A 23,107-nucleotide genomic window follows, 5' to 3' on the forward strand; every position below is an offset into this window, starting at 1 on the left:
TTCTTATTTTTAAATATACGAAGCTATTGAGTGGGGAATATTCCTGTCCAGTTGTCTGTCATTGTACAGTCTTGTCTTCCAAAAATTTTGAAGTTGCTTTGGTACCTGCCCTTAACAATACTCAAAATATCAGCCTGGGAAACAGTGGGAGTGGCCATGCAGTTGGCTGTAGCATGTAATGAATGTAAGAAAAACACCTCATCCTTTGGGTAAAAGAGCAGAAGGAAGAATGCAGATTAAAATAAAACTCATTATGCATCTCCAATTTTAAACATTTAATAGTGCACTTATTGAGTATACTCTGTACAGACATCTATAGCAAGTTAAACATTTTCCTTTCTCTCATGTAGATCATAGTCATGTAAAGCACATTTACAATAGAAAACATACTTGAGGTACAAAATCCCAAAAAGAATATCTGAGGTATAAATACAGGTATATTTTAAATAGTCTTTATCATGCTTAATCTATGTTTGACAGTACACTGTGGGCAAGTATACATGTTTACAATAAAATGGTATGTACAACATACAATTTTACAAATTCAAAAGTGTTTGATGTAGAGGAATATACAAGAGTTTCCTACTCATGAGGAACATTGTTACTGGAAGTACTACATTATCTGCCATTATACAAAAATCTTCATCAAAAAGCTTAAAATAATACTGACAATGGTAACAAAGTCTCAGTCAAGATTCCATCTTGCAACTCATTCATACCTTAGCCACAAAATACATTTATCACTTAATACTGCATCTCAAAAGCAAATCTTTACCTTTACAGTAAAACCTACAGAAAGACACCTTTCCAGAGGACCTCAGGACTTCCTGCAGTTCATACAAGTTGATTCTCAAGGAGGGGGAAATATCCCAAAGGGTTTAAAACACAACAAAACCCAAGAAAAAATGGCATCCTCCTTTCTGTCCCCAAACATAACCCTCCAAATTGCTCACATCCAGGTTCTGTTCATGTTAACATGCAGCTTTTAGGAAAATGGACAAAGGAGGGTAAGGAGAGAGTTTGTGTGATTCTCCCTAGCCAAGTCACCCCAGCTGCTACTGCCGGAGTCCTGCCATCTCCCAGCACCGTAATTCCAGTGTTGACTTCTTCCTCTTGAGCCTTTAGAATACAGTTAAATATATAAAAGCTCATTAAAAGACTTACAGTTAATGCAGGTAGCAGTAAAAGCAATGAACATTTTTTGGCAAATTATCAACTGATGTTATTGCCTTTCCTCACCATTGCATAGACATTTCATTTCTAAGCTGCTACATTGCTCAGAAGTGTATTTTCTTAGATTTGCTATAGAATTGCTCATCACTTTTAAGAGTTCATCTGGATAAGGAGTGAACAGTAGCCAAAGCAAGCCTCTTGTAACATCTGCTAGGGTTTTTAACAAGGTTAGATTTGAGAAAAATGCAGAACCGGCACATGGGAAGGATGGCCGCTCCTAGTCCACAGAGGAGTCCCAATCTAGGTTTAACTGTATCCAGCGTACTAAAATCCATTCTGGTTGCCTATCAGTGTACCAGACACATTTCAAATTCAACTTCTTCTATCCTTTCAACCATTAACACACTCATTCACACTTTAATCTTTGTGCAAACCTTTCTCTGCTTATCTCAGTGAGAACACATTGAAGAGTACCAACTATTCCAGTGGATACACCAGTCCCTCAATGCACTACAAATAAAATGACATGAGTATGTACATAAAGCTAAGTATTTCACATGGGAATGATAAGCCTTCACCATATTTCATAATATATTTTGTATTTAAAGACATTTGCTTCTCAGAAGCAATTCAAACCACTAATAGTTCAATTTTTTTTTTAATTTTTATTTTTTGCACAGTCCTCTTATGTATTCCAGTCGAGGCCTACACTATAGACCTTATACAGACAGGAAGCAGCTTTAAAGTGTATGGTATGGCCACAGTCCTATAGTAATGCTCACAGTCAAGTTCTCACGCTGTCATCCCTTCATGACATGACTTGCAGATGGTACACAGTCCAGTCTGCAGCCGATGAGTCTCAGTTTTGGGTAATGTCTACATTGCTGAGGTGTGGAGCTCATGGCTGTTCCTCTTCAGTAGTCACCTGGATTTTATTTCCTTGCTCTCAGGACTCTGATGACTAAAAGAGTCTCGTATCTTAACAACTTCGGATGCACACAAGTGCCCAAAAGACTTGGTGTACCAGTCTGGCATGTGGCCCCTGTTGCGTGGAGAAAAAGTCACGATGAGGTAGGTACCAGTAACTTTGCATGCATTTTCTTAGTCAGAATCAAATACATATCTAGCTGGTTAAAAAGTGCCCAACTAAAAAATCTTTTTAGGACCACTCACTGCTCAGCTCAGCCTTATTAATACATAGACTTGCTCAAAACAAGTCTGCCACAGTGAGGAAAAATTATGAGAAGTTTGGTCCTCTTTACTAGCTTAATATTAAAATTAACATGTCCTTGCACCCAAATATGAATGTAAGAGGAAGGGGTGGGGTTATATACCAATAAAGATAGTGGAGCACATACTAGAGGCTTCTAATGCCACAAACCACACCTGCTGCTAGATGTGCACTGAAGCCAATTTTCTGTGACATCTCAGAGACCTCCATGCATACCTTTGAGAAGTGTGTATTACTGGCCAAGCTAAAGTCTGATGTTGAATCATCAAAATTGTCCACTGACCGCGTTGAAACTATACAAGAAAAGTTACCACCACCAAAGGATAAAGTGGAAATTCCTACCTTAAATCAATTCTGCACATGTAGGTAAGTTTGGATTTTCCTGACCCGCAGGGCTCAATCAGATACCTAGACAGGAGCACATTGACTCTAACACCTGCCACTGGAGCACGGTCGTGGTCCACTGAGGTTGCTAGAAGCACACATGCTCCTTTGGGGAAGTTTGTCCTCCACGTTCTAAGAAAAAAGAAGAAAAACAAAAGTCTTATATTTGACAAACAGTAATTCAGACACCTGACTTCAAATAAGGCAAAAAATAGATATTTACCAACATAACTTACATTACAAAGAAACAGGCAAGGCTGTGTAGGATATAAACATCATCGCGCGTGAAAGTCTTACCTTAAGACTACGAAGTCTCTGGCTGGGTGAGGTGCCATGCTGTTCTGGACATACTGGTATATATCTGTCTGGCTATCCAAAGGTTCAATTACTTTTGACTCTATAAGGTCTTCATCCCAAAGATGCTGCTCTTTGAGTAAACGATTTAAAACGTCCTCTGGTGTAGCTGGGATTTCGATGGTAGTTTTCCATAATCGGAGTGGAGGACCTTCGCATACCTGGGGAAAATTAGTGGAGTCCTCAGTTTTGCTCTTCCTTACATTTTCTTTTCCTTTCTATTTTAGTTTTGGCTAAATACAGAAAATTGAATACACACACACATATATGTACATATTGTACTAAGCTTGGCATAAGCTCAGACTAATGTTTGTTTTCCAAACAGCCAAAGGCATCTGCACACTGATGTCCAAATTATTTTTAAGTTACAGTTATATATTCCAGTATGGGCCCCCATTAAATTGTGATGCTACAGAAAAATATCCTAATTTTCCAAGTTTATTTTTTAAAATTCTAATTAAAACTTCTTCCTGTGTGAGCTCTGAGCTATGCAAAATTAGAGCTCAGAAACTTCTTTCCTACTGCCTGTATAGTGACAGTGCTTGGAGGCCTCACTCAGCTTGTTAAGGCTTTGCATGTGAGTAAAGACATGTAAATTCAAAACAGTGAACATTCCTGGGCTGGATAAACAGAAGAACACAAATCAGTGCATGTCAGCTGACTACTGCTGAAAGACATGTTGTTTTTAGACGGTGTGCAACTGTGTCAAAAGATTAAGAGTTTTTTTCCTTAAATCTATCTGCAACGTAAAGATGTGCACTGAACCTTCTGTAATATCCTGTGTCAGAAGTAAGCTAAAAACCAGAGCTGTGGTGAGAATGACAGGGTGCATACCTTCTTGTAGGCCAGCTCTGCTTGCTCTGAGGTGGAGCAGCTGACCCAGCCTTTAAACTTCTCCTTCATCTCTTTGAGCAAGTCATCCACGCAGTCCTGGAGGTAGCAGTGGTAGTCAGAGGGCTCGGCGTTGCTGCTGCCGCCCCGGAGCTCCTCCAGGCTGAGGGGACGCAGGTCCTGCTCTGTGTAAGAGTTCCGACCCCTGCTCATTTCTTCAGGTATCTGAGGGGTGAAAAGGGTGAAATAATCCTCCTGCAGCTCTCTCTCCCCATGCTACTGAGTTAGTCTAGCAGTTCAACAGTCACAGAAAGATGGGTATGCTAGTTTTGTAAGTGATGGGTTGCGTATGTGTCAGGTTAAGCACTCAGTGTGAAGAAATGCCAACATTAAGTTTGTGATTGGATTTAACTCAAATTAGTCTCTCTTTTATGGGGTGTCTTATTTTATTCTCTAGAGTATCCCCCTTTGCTACAGAACTAGATTCATTCCCACAGCAGTTTATCCTGCAAACTGAAGGAAGGAGGGATCAGTTGTCAGCCGCAAGAAAAGAGACAGGCACGTCTTCACTTGAGGGCTCTGAAAAGCTTTGATGACAGTGAGGAAAACCAGGACTTGAGACTTGTCTGGTTCTCCATCCCAGGCCCTAGAGGGAGTATGCTTTAGTTCCTACAGACCCTTCAGCCTATGGTTTGACAGTGTCATGTTCCAGGATGCTTTTGTGGCCTGCCTTGCTACCTCTTGGGAATTTAAGTACAATATGAGCACTGAAATTCCTGGAAATGGCTTCTTACTTTGTAATTGGAGCTGAGGTTCACAGACACTCATGGCTGCATAATAAAAGCTTGAAAATGTATTTCAAATATAGCTTGGGGGCAACAAAATTGTGACGAACCCCACAACTGCCTCACGATTTTAGAGCACCAGTGACAACAGAACAACTTCCTTTACTTTTGGCACTACTTCTAATTCATGTATGCACATAGATCAGGATGCAAAATTTTTTTAAAAAGCTATTTATCATGTATTAAACTTCATTAAAATAAAGAGACATTCCTGGTTTTCCATTATACAGCAGATCTAAGACATGTTGGCCAATATTTCACCCATCAGTTTTGCAAACAGGAGTTCTACCTGAAAGAGCTTCTTGCATTCAGCAATCATATGAGCTAGCCCTTGGGTTGCAGCCAGATTTTCATTTAGGTCCTTTTGATCGGGTTTTCCCAGGCTTGGTTTTCTCTGCATCACCCTTCACAGGGGAAAAAAACACAAACATGCATATCTAGTTATTTAATGTAGAGCAAGAGACATGCTTGGTAAGAAAACATTAGGGTTCCCTAATCTACTGGTGATTTAGAGCAGTGCTACCTGGGACTAAATATTGGCATGGTGTTGCCAACTTCTCTTGCTACTCTCTCTGAACCCCTTCTTTGGAATCCCCTCCCCCACCCCTGTTTTTATCTTCTTATGAGCTTTATTATACTGTAACGAATCTCCAGCAAAAGGCAGGATCCCATAACCATTCTACACCTGTTGCCCCCGAGGTGTCCAAGGTAATCACAGCTGGTAGGGTCAATGCTAGACCGTGCCTGTTGCACATCACTGCTAGCTGTAGTACGGGACCACCAGCAGTGAGTCCTGCTCCCCAGAGACATACCTTGGGGAAGAATTCTCTCTTTTGAGAGTGTTCAAGTGGAAGAGGGAAGGTGCTAAGCAGACGGCCAGGTTTGTTGGTGTCATCTGGTTTTCCTTCACTGCAGCTGTGACATCACTCAGGAAATAGAGAAGAATCTGGAGGACCTCCCTGTTCTCATCAGGTAAAAGCATAATGGCAGCCTTGATAGCCTGGAGACGCTGATCCTTTGGCACATCTGCATAATATTAGGAATTCTCTCATCAGCCCATTGATTTTCCACACACACAGCATGAATACATCCCAAAGCAAACTCCAGCTTCAAATATTTGACTCTAGTTTGAAGTGATTTCCTTCAGGATGCATACCATTTGTAGGAAACATGAAGGAATTTTCTTCAACCCACTAGTTTAACTACCCTCAGCTATTTCCTGCCTCACAAGAAATGCAAGCAAGAGGAAGCTGTGCCTAGGCCAGAGTTAATTTTAGATTTAGGTTCAACAGCTACATGCTCCCGCAGATGCACTAAAATGACAGAAGCCTGGAGTCAGGGAACAAGCAAACACAGTCCAGCCAATTTAGAAATTCTTTGGCTTGCAAAGAAACTTAAAACCTGAATGCATTTTAGAATAGGTAAGTTAATTAAATAAACTGGTTAGCAAACCTTTTCAACAGTGATGTCATAAAATATGCAGAAAGTGCTTTACCAAACACAGAGGGTTACTTTATTGAGCAGATCATTCAAAGTCATGCAGTGGAAAAAGAAAGTCAACGCTATGAAGTCCCATACCATTAAACAGCTCCTTGGTTACGAACAACAAACAGCCATTGGAAAAATTTGACGTGTGTCTTTATGTAAGGCTTTCTCCTCCAAACTTGAGGGGAACAAAAATGAAATAACCCAGACCAGATCTGCTTCTTATGAAGGGATTTCCAATAAGCCACCTCTGAAGACAACATCAGAGTCTGAGTCCTGGAGCATTTATATCTTCATTAGCACCCTGCCACCCTCACTGCATGTCTCAAAATACATGTGGCGCTACCGAGATATTTAATTGGTATTTGCTTTGGGCTTCAGCAAATTTATAAGGCTAGCAGGTGAGTTTAGAAAGCAGTTTTAAGCAAAAATCCACCGTTCTCCATGCTCTCTCCTCAATCAGCTCAAAGCAAATGTAAGGCACATGCAGACAATTCCAGTGTGCAGCCTGGAGCACAGCACCAAAGCAAAGGGAAATTCTGTCCTTTGAAGGGAAGCAAAATTTACAGCAGTTTTAAGGCTCTTTGCTTTACACAGAGATAATACTTCCCAAACACCTCTAGGGATTCCTCAGACCTACCGCCTGCAAAAGGAAAGGAACAGATACTGCTGCAATGCTTCATCAAACTTTTTTGCCTCTAAACCCCCAGAGCTGTTGTTTAATATACGTGGGAGTGGAGAGTCTGATTAATTTTCTACATAAACCTGCTTGGGAATCCAAACATACAAAAAACGCATGCACTGAAATAATGGTATGTATGTTTTCTTTTTAAACTGTCACCTCTACCTACAGAGCTGTGAAGGAAGTTCCTGTAATGTTTTTTATAACCCTCATAAGGAAGGCACACAATACAGCAAGGACTCAAAGAAGGTGTTTTTGCAGTAAGTTCTGTTGTAGTTGTACTACCATGGGAAGAACACATGGGGAGAGAGCTGGGGTGGTGTTAGAAAGAGAAACCACAGGACTGGTAAGATGCCCATAGTGCATCAGTCAGTTTGGACCCCCATGAATGCTTCAAAAAGCTTTGGTTCTGGTCACCAAACATTAATTCACTTTTGGCCATTTTATAAAGTGAGAATATTCCTAATGAAACAATGTTGAAAAAAACTTCTGAAAGACAGTATGTTGCTTGAAAAGATCCAGCACAAAATTATCATCTATACAGAACTCAGTTTATCTAGCTCACAAGAGAGTGCCTCCCTTGCTGAGTTGAACCTGCCATCTCAGAAGGATTAATTATTTCTTTTCACAAGCATTGATAAACTCTATTCTTTATGTGATTTACTCTAAGCACTTTCTGTTTATGGTACCTATGAGTAAAGCAGCTACAAGTGAGTAACAGAGAAGCTTACAGCTTAGAAGCTGTTTTAAACAGTTGTGGTGAAGGACAGAAGAATATGAACTATAAGAAAACAGAAATTTTTTGGCAGCCTTGCCAATCCCCTCAAAAGCCTCAAACTCTGTTCATCCAGTGTTTGCTCTGTTTGTTTACTTAGCCACATCAGATATGGCTTATTTTCAAACCGTAATATCAAGTATGCTCAAGGAAGAGAAGAAAATTTAGAGCAAGTGATGGAGGATTTGCATTTGTTCCCAAACTAGAGAGAAAGGTGAAATGAAAAGAACTTTTACTATAAATTCTTATACAACTACAATATAAAAAAATCCATTCTTTATGAGGCACCCACCCTGAACTGTAATTTGCTGGAGAAATGCAACACGTGTAGTGCCCAGAGAAGCAGTGTTACAAAGTTCCACCCTTGCTACACAAATGACTATTTGCCATCTGCTGCAGAAATCTTATGACTTACATTGGTATATCTGTAAGAAGGTCTCAGAGAGTTTGTTGGTCATGAGAGGCTCAGGGAGATCACGGAAGAATTGCTTTAACATGTCTGCAACATCATAGGCAGACTGGCCTTCGTAGTTGACGCTGTCTGTGGAACTCTCATTCATCTGACGCAAAGCCTGAATTCTTGATTTGACTCCAGACTTCCTAAACAGTCCAACCTAAATATACATATAAAAGTAAATACATTTACAAAGAGTCCAGCAAATCTGAAAGGTAAGCATGGTCTTTATAGCTTCTTATGTAGAGGTTCTAATTTTGTGGCAAGCTTTCCTCACATTATCTATTTTGTCCTGTTTTGAGTCTTTTTTCAGTCTGACCCAGGAACAGTAAAAATCAATGGAAAGCTGGCCTTTGGGTGCTGCATGTGTGGGATGAGAGTACAGCAAAACCCACCTGATCCAGACAGTGGTTGCGGAGGTACCGCATGGCTTGCTGAATGCTCTGTGGAAGAGGCTGCCCTGTGCGCTGGACATTGACTTGCAGCGGTACTCCAAAGACATTTCGGTCTCTATAATCAGGCACCTTTATTCTTTTCATAAATTTTGGTACTGCCCTGTTTAAGAAAAGGGAATGACAAAATTAAATTAAACTCCGTTGACCATTTATCTTCTGTATTTCCAGTAATTCAGAAAGTAGTGAAAATAAGTGAAACACTTAAAGTAACGTGAAAAATAGTGACACTATAAATTATCTAATCCACTCAGGGTTGAGAATGGGGAGAGGACAGAAAACAGTTTCTCTAAGAGAAAGGCTTGACATTTGGGGCAGTATTCTGGCTCTAAGTATTAATGTGGTGCTACTCCATCAATATTAGCAGGATGAAAGCTACAGGGTAAAACTGCAGGGGCCAGATCGAATTGCAAGAAAGTCAAAATAAATCCTGTGGTCAGTGACCCCTTATAACACTGCTTCTTTAGGTTTCGGGAAAGATGGGCATTTGAACAATGAGCTTTTGTATGTCAACTACTTGTTCTGCAAAGTCCTCAAACTGGGTCCACCACCCACCAGTGTGCAGAACAGCAGGAAACTGATGTAATACATTTGAGTTTGTCAGCTAAAAACTTCAACTCTATAAACAACCTCTTTGAGGGACCCCCCTCCTTGTCAGTCGGTGACTTTTGCTACCCCCGCCTCCCATTCCAGCTTCATTCAGAGGCCCTTCCATCTGCCTATGACTCCAAGGAAAAAGTTAGTAAATACAAAAGAATGACTTAACCCTGGGGTCCCCAAGAGTATTGGTTTCGTAAAGGGAAAAAAAGACATTAAAATGTGAAAATATTGAGATCATTTTCCTAAACAGGAAGGAAAGCTAGTGTCCAGTGCAACAACTAATAGGACACAGTAGCACTGGAAAACAGGGAGACTTATTTAACATTTCAACATACAGTACAGCTATACAAACACTGCATTGGATTTACAGCTGACAAATCTGTTATATAGTAAAACAGAACCAATTTGCACTGCTGTATAGTTAAGTTTAGGGCATTATTGATACATGTATGAATAATACTTGCTTTGTCAAAAAACATGCCAATGGAATGTGAAAAAACACATTGCGATCTCCACTGAGAATCTGAAGCATGCAGGGATAACTGGTCAATACTTATTTCTGTCTTTCAGAACAAACAACTTCTGTATTTAGAAAGACTGACATAATAACAGCCTTTGAACAGGAGGTACTTTGATGCTGAAGCTAAATACTCTCTGTGACTCCTGGGGAAGGGAGGAGGCTGGCCTGTGGTAGGGACAAGAAAAATTTTATTTGCTCCTTTTCATCCTGAAGGTTACACGGGCTGTACTGCAGATACAATAATAAAAGAGCTTTCTATTTCATTCTTCCAACAAAAAATATTCAACTGGGTTACAAACACCTGGCCACAGCAAAAATTGCTGCCTACAAAGAACTCTGTGGTTCTCCAACCTTTCTTTTTCTCTCCACCTCTTTGGCAAGCTAACTGCCTTAAAAAGGGGAGACAGATTGTGGCTCATGAGATAACAGAATTAAAGAAAATTTGTATTATTTAATTACATAATTACTTAAAGAAAGTAATGCAAATATTTTAACACAGCTGAAGAAAAGCAAGCATATTAAGATCGACTGCAATTTGTGCCACTGCTTGCTAACTGCCTCAATAAACAAGTAGTCCTTCTTTTGCTATAGATAGTGGACATTTTCCTGCTCAGAATGCTGGTCTGTACTTCATTGCTTTTTTTCTCTCACATGTCCCCTATAAACACACTTCCCAAACCCAGTAAGATTACACTTACATAAAAGGTTAGTGATTTTAGCCCTGTCTTAGAAAACCAGAAATCACTGTCAGCATGGGCTGGAAGATAAAGAGCAAATATGGAAAAAGAGGGATGGAGGGATTAATTGCATCTTTCCAAAAGTTGCTTGGGATAAGCACAACTGCCACGCTCATACGATGGGCCTCTCTATACACAGCACTGCGTCCTTACCAGCTGAAACCATGCTTGTTGGAAGGCGTGTACTTCTCCAGGAGAGCAGTCAGCTTCAGGAGTGAGTACTTCTGCAGCAGGTTCATCTGTGCCACAGACTGGCAGTTGATCTGCAGTGATGCTGAGCTGAGGCTGGGCCGGTGGGAGCTCTGGAAGCTGTGCCACCTCAGCTTGTGCCTGTGGAGAAGATGGGAGACAAAGCAAGGACAGCTTACTGAAACATCTCTGCAAGACACGTGCAGGAATTACTGCAAATGTACTGCGGAGCTCCCTGCTCTTGGCGGTCACATTCTTTTTAGGTTTCACAGACATCAGCCGGTAGCGTCTCTGCTTCACCCAGTGATGCAGCATGTGCAGGTGCTTCAGATGGGAATGTGCACACTGAGCTGACCCACATCTTGGTGCTAGCTACACGGTCTTGCTCTATCAGATATCCTCTAAGAGCTCCAATACCCTTTTCCCAAAGCCCTTGCAGTATTATGGCAGTGGGAATCTAAAAACTCCATTAAGAAAAAATGGCATGAATTTTTAAGACACATTAAATAGGAACTAAGCACTTCTAAAGGTCCCATTAAGTTATACAAACAGCTGTAGATGACTAAATGACAGCAGAAACCAGGCCCTACATGATTTGCACCACTTTTAAAGGAGAATAGGAAACAAAGTTAGAAAGAATTCAACTCCTTGCTCTACTACAATACAAAATAGTCATCCATCCAAAATCCCAGCAGAAACTGGAAGTCGTTGGAAATCCCACTGTGCTACAGCAATCAAGAGAAAGTAAATAAGCCTTATTTTCCCTACACATTTAATGCCCTAGCATGCTACTAGAAACAGCCTGCTACTGAAACATTCAATTTTTTGAAACAGTCTAAAAGACAAGGCTTTTACTGCACACTGACAAAACCAGACCATACTTACTCTTGGTTCTCCAAGCCAACTTAAAAAGTGATTAATATTACTTGATGGCCCTCCCTTCCTACACACCAATTCAGTTTGAAGAATTATTGTCCCCCCAAACCACCTCCACACTGCTTTTTCAATGACGACTCAGGCTGAACATACAAACATACAGCTATGAAATGTGGGAATCACAAAGTGTTGCACAAATACTTCCCTTGCCTGTAATTGTTTTGGGAAGCAATGGGAACAGCCTGTGAGTGCTTGAACCTTTAACTGAGTGTGGTGCAGCTACTATAGAGCCACTTGGGTTGTGATCTCACCTGCTGGACCGTGTCAGCGATGCGCCCACCCCAGAGTCCCTCCTGTCCTGGATCCCCGTGGGCTCTTCCGTTTCATTCAATGAATTCCCTGTACTGTCAAGGTCACTTGGTGTTGTTCGATCATTATCTACATCAAGGTGAATCTGCTTTGGAGAGGAAGGACATGGGGAGATGGAGTCGAGAGCTGAGTCAGAGTCCCCTTCGTCTGAAAACTTCTCTGACCACTGGTTTACTATTCTCTGCATCCCTTTGACATGGTACAGGATGTCATCTAGCTCTGGGAATATGTCTTCATTTTCGAGGTCGGCCAGGTCGCTTGCACTGGAATACAGGATTGATCCTGGCACGTTGTCGTAAATACTCAGGCGGCTGCTCACTGAACTAGAGGAGTTGCGCCTTTTCCCCATGCCTAGCTCTTTGGAGCTGTCGCCACTGTTTTCCCTCCGAAGGGTGAGGTGGCCATGTCCATGGAAACTCCCTGTCCTCCAGTTCACAGAGGTGTTGCTTTCTGTCGGGGAGAAGTTCCCATTGGAGAGTGCTTTGGGAAAAGTGCCGGGCTTATGATCCTCAGGGATAAAAAACACGGTGTCTTCTGCAAAACTGCCCCGGTTCTTGAAGTTCTGCTCCATCACATCACTGAACGTTGACTGGTTGAAGGGGTCAAAGCCTTCCAGGTACATGCCCACCCTTTTATTGTACGCACTGAGGCTGCGTGTTCGTGTGACAGGACTGGGCGTGCTGACGGCACTGCTTGTCTCAGACTGGCTGCTGCTGCTGCTGGTCTGGGTGGAATTGGAGACACTCCTCTTTCGTACCATAGGGAAGCTGATGTGATTGCCGTTGAGGGCAGAAATCTCCACGCAGTTAAGCTGTTTCAGTTTATCTTCATTGATACCCTCTTGCAGGATGGGCCCACTAATTATCAGCCCAAGCTTTGAAGGAGCTTTGCTCTTGCCATGGTGAGAACTCTTGATTTTTAGGCTCTCCATTCTCTTGAGCAGGCTCTTTGTTTTGGACTTGGTGTTCTTCTCATTGGCTTTTGTATTGAAGCTGAAGCTATTCAGTTCCCTGGGCGAGGGCAGGCTGCTGAATGAGTCATCGTTGGTTACAAAATTGCTCGATGAACAAACGCTCACAACAGAATTTGTCCTGGTAGTAGATGCCTCGCTCTGCAGGGTTGGTTGGTGGCTGCTGGTGCTGCTGATGCTCAGAATAGAAGCCACTTCCTGGCGTTCGCTGAGGTCTGTGAGCACGCTCTCCCGGCTTGCTGCATTAGTAAGGTGAGGAGCTTCTGGGGAGGGGATATTCAAGTCTGGTTTTGGAGGGAACACATCAAACTCTTCAAGCCTCGACCACCTCTTGCTGTCCCTCTGAAAAGTCCATTTGCCACTTATTGCACAAGGTTCATCTTCATCTGAATCTTCACTCTGCAAAGAAGAAGAATCCTGAATGTACTGCTTGCAAACTGCTCAAACAGCAAAGGCGGTTGCATTTAAATACAACGTCCACTGAACTGCTTTAAACATGACCTTGTTCTCATTGAATTTAAAGTGAAAACAGTCTTTTACTTCAGGGAGAGGAAGATTAGGCCATAAAGCCTACCACGGGAAAAGATAACATGGTACAGGCAACATATTTTAACAGTTTTTAAATACAAAAGATATACCCTTCAAAAAAAGAAACAAACAACACAATCTGCTTTAAATTGCTCTTTTCTAAAAACCCTAGTATCCATATACTTTTAATTAATTGGTCACAGTGGATAGCCCACACACCAATGGAAATTCCTGACATGCATAAAATTTTACACTGGAGTCAGTCAGGGGTTGGGGTGCCTCTGGACTCTCTCCAAAGTTTCACTCTGTTGATAGTGGCTATGTGTTTATACTCCTCTTTGCAATTATGAGATGTTTCTCATACATTCTGAATTGTAGTGGCTTAATTCCTTACCCATTCGGGAAGTCTAAACAGCCTCCTCAGTGTGACTAATGAGACAGCAAAGGAAGCTCTTGCACTGCAAGAGTGTGATGGCTCCAGGCTCTTACCTGGTCCACTCTTCCTCCCACAGACTATCAGTTAACATTTTAAGAATGTTCTGTGAAGTCTCTACTTCAGTCTCGCTTCAGGCAAACTTTAACACTTGTAGATAGTGAGCGGCAAGAGCTCACTGACAGTATAGCACGTAAGTAAATTGTAAATAACATGTTTGATGTATGAGTAATGCTTAGAGTACAATTACACACACATCACTTACGCCTACAATCTTTTCATCTAAATACTGACAGGGAATGATCCTGACATATTTGGTCTTCCATGTATCTGGAAAATTTCACGTTGGAAGAATAAAACAATGAAGAAATTTTAACATGATACCATGAAGCCACAAAATAACCTTTGGTGTTCAAAGTAGGGAACACTACTTGCGATCCAGCTCCTTGAATTTCACTTCATTTGTTTAATTTGCTTTAATTTAAAAACAAACGCACATGCAATCTCTGAACTGTAACTATACGTGTGCCAGGAATACAAACATTTCTTCTCTGAAAAACAAGTAAATTATTCATATTTCAAGTATTTTATATATGCATATTTTAGATCCTGATCATATCCTAGTTTTTCTTTTAAATAGAACATTAACTCATGAAAAAAAGTGATATACTGTATTTATTTTTTATGACCAAATACAAGAGACACAGAGTAAGCATAATTTTCTTTGTTTCCCCACTACTACAAACTACTTGTGTCCATGACATAAAAAAAAACAAACAAAAAACCCCCCTGCTTTCTTATTTAAAGTTTTCAGGAGGAAAAAAGTCACCTGAAAATACTAGTGGGTAATACTGATGGTTTGGTGGTGAATGTGGACAATAATGATGGTTTGGTGGTGAATGTGATTTAATTGGAAAAAAAAAAAAAAGGTGATCTTAATTTGCAAACAAGTCAGTGCAAACATAAACAAATATACGCTTCTGCCAGCACAATCTTCCCCTAGTGTTAAAGAGCTTTAAAGGCTAAGTATTGATTTAATTGGCTCCAACAACAAAAGGGAATAGAATCCAAGTCCATCTGCCAGAACATCAGTGGTGAACGAAAACCAAGAAGGACTGAAACAAAAGGTAACACCCAGACTCCGGAAGATCTGTGGTTTGGACCTGAAGTCAGGTCTGGTCTGACCTCTTAACATCAATACTGATCATTCCAGTGTTATAAAGGTTCAGGAATGAGAAATCTTCTGGCAGTCATAAATGGCAATCCAGTTGTCTACCCCTACTTTTAAGGAGTTCCTACATATGCCGCCTCAGAGTGTTATCTTCTGGAGCTTGGATGCTGTTCCCAACATACCACAAACAGATAGGGAAAGAGGGGATTAATTCCTGGTAAACAACCTCAGAGCATTTGTATGCATTCTTGTTAAGGGTAGGGCAGCATTGTATTGCCTTAGTCATCTTTATCTGCAGTTGTCATATCCCAGGGGATGGTATCAATTACTGATCCCTCCTAGGACACACACATAGTTTTAAGACAGCTATTGATTGGTACCTTACTTGCAAACCCCAACAACTCAGCTTTCTGTCAGCACTACCTTACTGAAATTACAGTAGATCCTCTCTTATTTCTCACCATGCTCCACAGGGATCCTGAAGATTCAGCAAACACTTTTAATTCCTGCTGAGCTCCTTGGAAACATGCAAACTTTCTAAAAGGGTAGCTGTTCTATTCTGTAAATATATTGGAAAGGAAACAATGTGCCCAGTTTCGTTTGCAGGCCAAGCACAGTCTAAATGATCCTGTTTATATCATAATAAAATAAAATAATACAATTCTAACGTGATGGCAGAGAACCAAAACTGCAGATGACGCCAAAGACGGTGTTCTAACATTAAGGTCAGCTCATCGTGGCCATCAAGCCTGCTTTTACAATCCTACTTGAGTGCAGGAAATAGGCTACAACACAGACAACCTCACTGGCAGGCAGAGAAGCCCAGTGCCTTTCAGACTGGAAGCAGCATCCCAAGGAAAAGTTTGCTAGACAAATAACCTTTATCCACAGCCAAGCCCTGCAGTTTTCACTCTGAGAACGCAAAAACAAACGTAAGCAGAGTTTTTACTGTGCGTCCTTGCCAGGTTCTACTCAGGTGTTATCCTAAACTGCAGCTAAGCAATCTGCTAGATGGGTTTTTTTTTCCCAGTTTTATTAATGCACAATGCTGTAACAGAAGATGTTAAATGAACTTACCCTTTTCCTGTGGGGACTAATTTCTAGCTTCATCACTGCACATTTGTTTAAAGTATTTAAGCGCCTGCAAAGAGCAAATGAAACCATATTAAGAGAACACTCCAGTGTTTTGACACAGGCTATTCCAGTTCAAAGCTTTTGTTAAGGCTGTCCCCAAACTGCTCTGCATACAAATAGCCACAAGGAGAGTTTCAATTAGAGCCCTAATTGTACTTAACTATTAACCCATTACATTTGGCTGTACTCTAACTTCAGAAGGAGGAATGGATGACTGTCACAATTAGCTGAATCAAAGTAAAGAGAAGTTAATGGAAACTTAGACTAAGTTGAGAAGTGAATCACATCCTACGAATTGTAATAATTACATTTGTTCTAAATACCAGACATCTGAACCCTTAAACAACCAACCTTGACAAACTGAAAATAACAGAAGAGGCTTCTTATTCAACACTGTATCCATGCGACTGTACTAAAAAATCATGCTGCTTTAACATTGTACTTTCTAAGCTAAAACTTCCCAGAGGAAAACTTATTTTAGACTTATTAGCTGTCTATTTTGTTTTTGAACGACGATTATTTTCAGTACAGTCCTGGGACAAGACAACTTGCTGGTTTAAAAAACAAACCACCAAAACACAGACCTGATTTTTCCTTTCTAAATTGTAAGGTTCTTTCATACATAAAAATGTTTTTCTGAAGGACTAGAATTTAAACCAAAATAAATTGCTGCAGAGACAACAGTTAACCAGACTCATTGTGAAATGTGATAGCAGTCTGGATGCATATCTTGAAGTACTGTATGAATTCATATAAGGATTCCTCTATTCCTCAGTGAGCTAATGATCTGGTACCCCTAAAACAAAAAAAAAAAAATTATCTTTCTTCTCACCTCTGTCCCAGATGCTCACTGTGCAGGACTGAGTACAGACAGCTTAAAGCAGAGGAAAACTTGGCACTGTTCATCACACAGCTCCATGGCAGGTTAGGCCCAGCTAAGTGCAGGCTGCTGTGGTCCCCTGCCCTTCTCCACACCCCTGCCTTCCCCAAAACTGCTCCACTGGGACATGGTTCAGCTAAAACCTGTACTGGTAATGTGTGGTTAAAGAAATACTGGTGCTATGGCAAGGCAAAGGGCAGAAACAGGCTGGGCACGATGCAGAAGGCAAAAAAGCTGAAGCAGCAGCTTCATGGAAGCGATGGTTTAGTCCTCTGTGTCAATACTTCCACTCGTGAGGCTGTACTGTTGGTATGATGAGGAGACTAACCGAGCTGAAAACTAATCTTTCGATATTTGTTGGGGTTGAATTTCCCCCAGGTCAGTCCCCAGAGCTACGTGAAGAGTTGTGTGTGCAGGGAAGAGGCAGAAGAGCAGGGTCGCTCTTTTCCTTCAAGTAGACCACAGTTAAATTCAACAGCAGCTTTAAAAAGCCTAATTCATTCCAAAGTAAGTTATGTAATTTTCACATAATAATTTGTTTGAGCAAAGTGTAAAGAGCCTGTATCTGCAGTTTTGAAAAACTAAAACAACAACAAAAAAAGAAATGCTGACTTGCCCTGTTGCTTCAGAGGAGTTTTTTCAGATTCATGAAACTTGTAACTTTAATCTAGAAAATGTGTGCACAGAGGATGAATTACTAGTTTCTTCTCTCTTCCCTCGCCTTTTATGCATGGGATTGGTTGCAGATGGTATTTACACAGGGCTTGATCCTGAAGTCATCAAAGAAAATGGGAAAGCTCCTACTGATGCTTTTGCAGCAGTCATGAAGTGAAAAAGAAAAGGCAGTTTGATCTATAATTAGACCCAGCCACAACACAGCAGAAAAGAAGAGAAACAGGAAGAAATGCCATGGGTCAAACAGTAGGGCAGTGGCAGGTTAGAAAAGTTATGCAGATCTCTCTATTTTCATCTTTGCTCTGACTTTAGAAGGCAAAAGGCTCAGTCTTGCTGGCTGCAGCTGGTGAGTACCTGCACCCACACATGTCCATTGAATTTCAGAGGAATAGTATTTACAGTGCAGATGAAGGGTGAACGTCCCATCTATGTGCTACACAACAAAACTGGTTTGTTTTTTTTTCCAAGAGGCCCTGCAGCATCAGAAAGCTGTCTCCCTCTCCTTGCTATAACCACATTCTCCTCTCAAACTCTTGGACCTCAAGACCAGGAAATATTAAACTGGCTTCAATTCTACATTGTGTAATAATTTACAAATTTCACAGTGTTGCAACCTTTGACTTATGCAGAGAGAAGTTATCACTGAATCCCTGGATCAGGCTTTATCTAGCTCCAGCCTGTCTGACCGCTAATAAAGACAATCTCTGATTTCACAGAGATTACATCCCCAGACTTTCCTCCTATTCAAATAAACCCCTGAAATAGGTGGAAAAACATAGAGCAAAGACCTCTGTTTCCACAGAGGGTATTTAAGAAAAAAGATATCCCAGTACACATCTCACAAAAATTAGTATGAAGGTAAGATAAGGTTACCCCCAATGAGTGAAGTCAAATACAATAGAAGTGACGCAAATAGTCTCTGTTACACATCTGACAGTTTCCCCTTTAAAATCTAGATGCTCTGCAGAAATTGCCTCAAGTCTTCAACTTTCATTATATACATCACACATTCTGCTTCAACTTCTGCTCAAATTCAGCAGTGCCCAGGTTCTTGAACTATAAATCACTGAAAATGCAGTGCAAGATGCAAAATTACCTTCCAAGCACATTAGCGAGTCTGCAAAGCTAAGATTATAGAATTTAGGCATTGCCAGGATGAGATTTACCTATCCAACTGTAATTAACCTTTGCAATACTTTTAAAGCATATATTCACAAATTCATTTTCTACAGATCTCATCAAATCGATGCTTTTTAATGAACCACAATTTTCTCTTCTGGCTCTGGACCTTCTCCTTTGGTAATTCCATTCCCAGGTATAAATTCAACTTATCATTTCCCTACTGACATTCAGCAGGCCTGCCTCATTCTTTAGCTCTGTCTTATTCTGTCCAAACCTGTCTCAATGACACCTTCCTGAAGACAAGATGGGAGATGGAGGGATGGGGCAGGATTGCTGCAGACAGCAGTTACAGCTGTTTTACCGTCTGGTTGTCTCAGTCTCAATTTCAACAATGCCTCCTACCCTGGCCACTTTCTAGATGACTGTCTGGATGACAAGATAATATTCCTTCCCATCATTCAGACAAATGCCTTTGAGTCAGCCCTCTCTCTATACATCTTCACATCCAGATGGTATCTTACTCCCATAGAGCATTCTATCTCCAAGACATTGCTTCTCCTCACTCTCCCTGTACTCCTACCCAGGCTTCTTCACCCGGACTCTACAAAACCCTTCCTCCTGAGGGTGACTGATGCAGCAGGGCCTGCCTCTCAGTCCCAGACCCCAAGTTGAGACTGGCACATATCAGCCCTGAGTGGCAATTACACTGGAAGCCTGAACCTGCTGCGCCCAAAACATAAGGCACTGGAGTTTCTCTCAGAAATGAGTAAATGATGCATTTTTCCCAGTCTTCTCCTCAGAAATGGCCAAACTAGTGTAGTCCAAACTTCTCTTAAGAAATGCAGCCTGAACAAGACATTCACTAGGAAAAACTAAAGTGTGAACTTCTAAATTAAAATATGAGCTTATGATGTGAAGTCTTTTTTTTAACCTAGGTACTAGTCAGTGGTATGTTGGCTATAACCCCGGGTAATTCATTTTGTTCTCATTAACAGGAGAAATTCTCACCCCATGCACTAACTGCATGATCTACCTCTAAAGATTAAAATATTTTCTTGATGAACTTAAACTTGTAATTTTCTCTTATAGGGCAAATTCCAGCTCCATCATACCTGTAACTAACTAATGATACAAGGGCTTTCTTGTCTCACTGGACAGCCTCTACGTTGGCTCCTGGGGTTCATCTGCATGTTCTAACCTGCAAAGGAGGCCAACTCTCCACAAACCAAATGATATGAGCAGTGAACGCTGCTCATGCAAACACATTACAAGTGATTTCTTGGGTGAGAAGTCCTGATGACAAAAGACTTAAGAAACCTCTTGAGTATATACTGTGGTAGTTTTCTAGCTATGCATAAGGAGATTAAAGAGGATTTCCATCATGGTTTGCTATGTATTTTGTACTTAGCAACAACTTCTAGGATAGAAGCATGTTTCAGTACTTAGTTTCATCAGCACATGATGCAGCCAGTTATCCTTCAGAGAAAAATTCCCAGTCATTAATCTACATAAAATCTTATGAAACCAAGGCCAGCAGTGGTTTGCACAGTCACTACAGGAAACATCCTAGAAACTTAAAATAGGGTCATCACTCTTATGTTTTTAACCCTACATTTCATGGTAAGATCAATAAATGACATTTCTTAACCATCTGTCTTCTACTGTTACAGAGTGCCATATGCTATCTCTTTAATTCAAGTCTCAAGCTGCTTTTCACTTGAAATTCTTCCATAAAAAACTTAATGGGGTGGATATTGATACTGTTTCCATTTAGAAAGGAATCTGGCAAAACATTTACTAATAAGCTGGTTTTAGAGTTACGTTAATTTTCTTACTTACATTAATAAGAGTATGAAATAATAATTAACAATACTATTCAGATGTAAACTATCATCTAAAATGCGTCAAACTTAAAAAAGAAATCCCTGTCACTGTGATTTCTACAGTCTTTTTAAAACAGTTTTTTCACATACAGTAATCAGAACAAGGTAATTAGAACTGTTGGCAGAACACTGTCTGTTATACAGAAAAGCAGATTCTCAGCACAGACCACTTACTATTTTGTTACCATCCACTCAGTACACTGCTCACTTAGCTCTGTGCTGAAAGTGCAAACAACTCCCAAACTATTCTGATTTTCAGTCAAGAAACAGTGATAGACCTACGGTTGTGAAACACTTCTTTTACTGAGTAAACCCTTTACTGTTTACACACTGACCATAGCATGAGTCAAAATAAACCCAGGCTGCAGGCAGAAAGGCAGCATTCCAAAGTATGTGCTTCCCCATGTTTTTTAATGAGCTTTGCAAAATTAAACAAGGAGGTGTGGAAAAAAAAAGTCTAGAGGTGGAAATGTGGTAATGTACTGCTTTTGTCTAACACAAATGGTAAAGGGCCAAATTCAGACATCTGAGACGATTAACTGAATTGCTCCAGTTTCATTTTGAGGTGGGAATCTCAATGTTTCTGGAGAAACTTTAGGGTCAGTTTTAAAGCTACCTTGTAAAAGATAACTCTGATGTATAAGCCAGAGGCTTCAGAATGACACAGTTCAGCCTTTAAAATCTTTTGTCTCAAGCTACAGTGGTAGCTTGTCTCAAGACTGGTGGTTTCTTATGCATATTACACAGAAAACAATTTGAAGATGAAAGTGGTTCTTTTACAATTAGCAGCCTTATTACAGACTTTCTATGTTCACAAAACAACTATATACACATATAATTTTGGTTTTCTCACCCTTCTTAGAAGACTTGCAATGTAGACTTCCATTGGACACAGATCTTTTTACTGTCCTCTATGTTCAGAAAAAGTGCTAACTGCTTTTATGCATCACACTAGCAGCAAGTCTCATAGAGATATGAGGGCACATTGTTACTTTCACCAGTGAGAAACAATCTGCTACCTTTTTTCCCCATATAATTAAATAATCCCAGGTTAAGAAGTATTCTTGCAGGTGAGCAACAAATCCAAAATACTCTGGTTTCACTGGTTTTTGTTTTCCTGACAAGGGAAGACCACACTTCTGGGAACCAGCACTTATTCACATTGCTCTGCTTTCTGTTCAATGACTTCACAAGTTCCAGGACATACAAATAAGCAGACCAATGCATCACATTTAAACATCAATGGAATAGGTGTCCCACACTTGAGCATGGCGCATCTTGAGTGTGAATTTAATATTAAAGAGATTTTTCCCCTCCTAATGACTGGACAACAAATCTGTTTTCTTAGTTTGAAAATCTTGTAAATATTTCTGAGGAACTCTAAATTCCAGTCCCTCTCTTTCCCTTCCAAGTATGGCAGTGATGGCATGAGAGCACTATAAACTTAAAGCTGTTCTTAAAAGGATTTTGTAATTCATTAGAATTACTGACATTTAGAGTTGCAGACAACATGCACGCAGTATCCAAAAGCATTCATTTTGCAGGCAGTTTGGAAAGCTGCCATACTGAAGGACAGAGGCATAAAACTGCACTTATTTCTAGGTAATAGGAGACATGAAAAGTTAAAGCTTTTTTTTTTCCCCATTTAAGATTGCAGACTCGCTCTATAGAAGATAACTGATGGATGGGTTAATGTTAGATGATGTCAGATGGGGACATTGTAATTACTTTTATGACAAAACTAGTAATGCTGAGGCTGTGGTTCTGTAAAAAACATCCTGCCACACACCAGCAAGTCTTGCTCCCTCTTTTTCTCTACCCATCCCTTCTGCCCCTGCAGCTGGCTGTGGGACCCTGCCCCATCCTTCACACCTCCTCTGAAGTTTATTATACTTTTCCACTGATTTAATTTACTAACCCAGCAAAGGACTATCAAGACTCTTCTTGTGGGGTGAATAAGTTTGTGGAAGGAGCCCATAAACAACAAGGATAAATTAATGGGAGGCTAAGGGTAGGCCAGTCTTTGCAGCAGTGACAAATTATTAGATTGGCTTACATTATCACTTTCAGTCACACCCGCATTACACGAGGTGATGCACTGAAGCCAGCATGAGGGTTTGTATACATAGAATACTGTTTGAATACACGGCTGCTCACCAAGGTAAGAAAGGAGAGTGCACCAGCATCGCTTTGCTAATACTGCTTCCAAAACCCAATTCCTGTGTGGGAATGGGTGCTGCAGTTGTATGTGCAGATGGCTATAGCTTTTTTTTATAGTTCTGCTTTCACATGCCTAACTAGTTTGCGAATTAGAAGCAAACAAAGAAGAATAATAAAAAATATGCCTATGAAAT

At 40.6% G+C, this 23,107-nt stretch overlaps 1 protein-coding gene across 5 annotated transcripts in view; it reads right to left on the minus strand.

Moving 5' to 3' along the window:
- Nucleotides 1–256: 256 nt before the first annotated feature.
- The window catches only part of DLC1 (DLC1 Rho GTPase activating protein), a 260,438-nt gene continuing 237,587 nt past the window's right edge, over nt 257–23,107 (minus strand). For all 5 annotated transcript variants that reach the window (XM_032685723.1, XM_032685722.1, XM_032685721.1 and 2 more), the window contains 11 exons: nt 16,137–16,200; nt 11,900–13,326; nt 10,677–10,853; nt 8,610–8,769; nt 8,176–8,374; nt 5,631–5,844; nt 5,108–5,222; nt 3,977–4,198; nt 3,086–3,303; nt 2,747–2,920; nt 257–2,215 (listed from right to left, as the gene is read on the minus strand). In XM_032685723.1, the coding sequence (XP_032541614.1) occupies nt 2,095–2,215; nt 2,747–2,920; nt 3,086–3,303; nt 3,977–4,198; nt 5,108–5,222; nt 5,631–5,844; nt 8,176–8,374; nt 8,610–8,769; nt 10,677–10,853; nt 11,900–13,326; nt 16,137–16,200 (3,091 nt within the window). In that variant the 3' untranslated portion in view covers nt 257–2,094. The remainder of the gene's footprint in view (nt 2,216–2,746; nt 2,921–3,085; nt 3,304–3,976; nt 4,199–5,107; nt 5,223–5,630; nt 5,845–8,175; nt 8,375–8,609; nt 8,770–10,676; nt 10,854–11,899; nt 13,327–16,136; nt 16,201–23,107) is intronic.

This window comes from Chiroxiphia lanceolata, chromosome 4 (genome assembly GCF_009829145.1).
Source record: "Chiroxiphia lanceolata isolate bChiLan1 chromosome 4, bChiLan1.pri, whole genome shotgun sequence".
NCBI classification, from domain to species: Eukaryota; Metazoa; Chordata; class Aves; order Passeriformes; family Pipridae; genus Chiroxiphia; species Chiroxiphia lanceolata.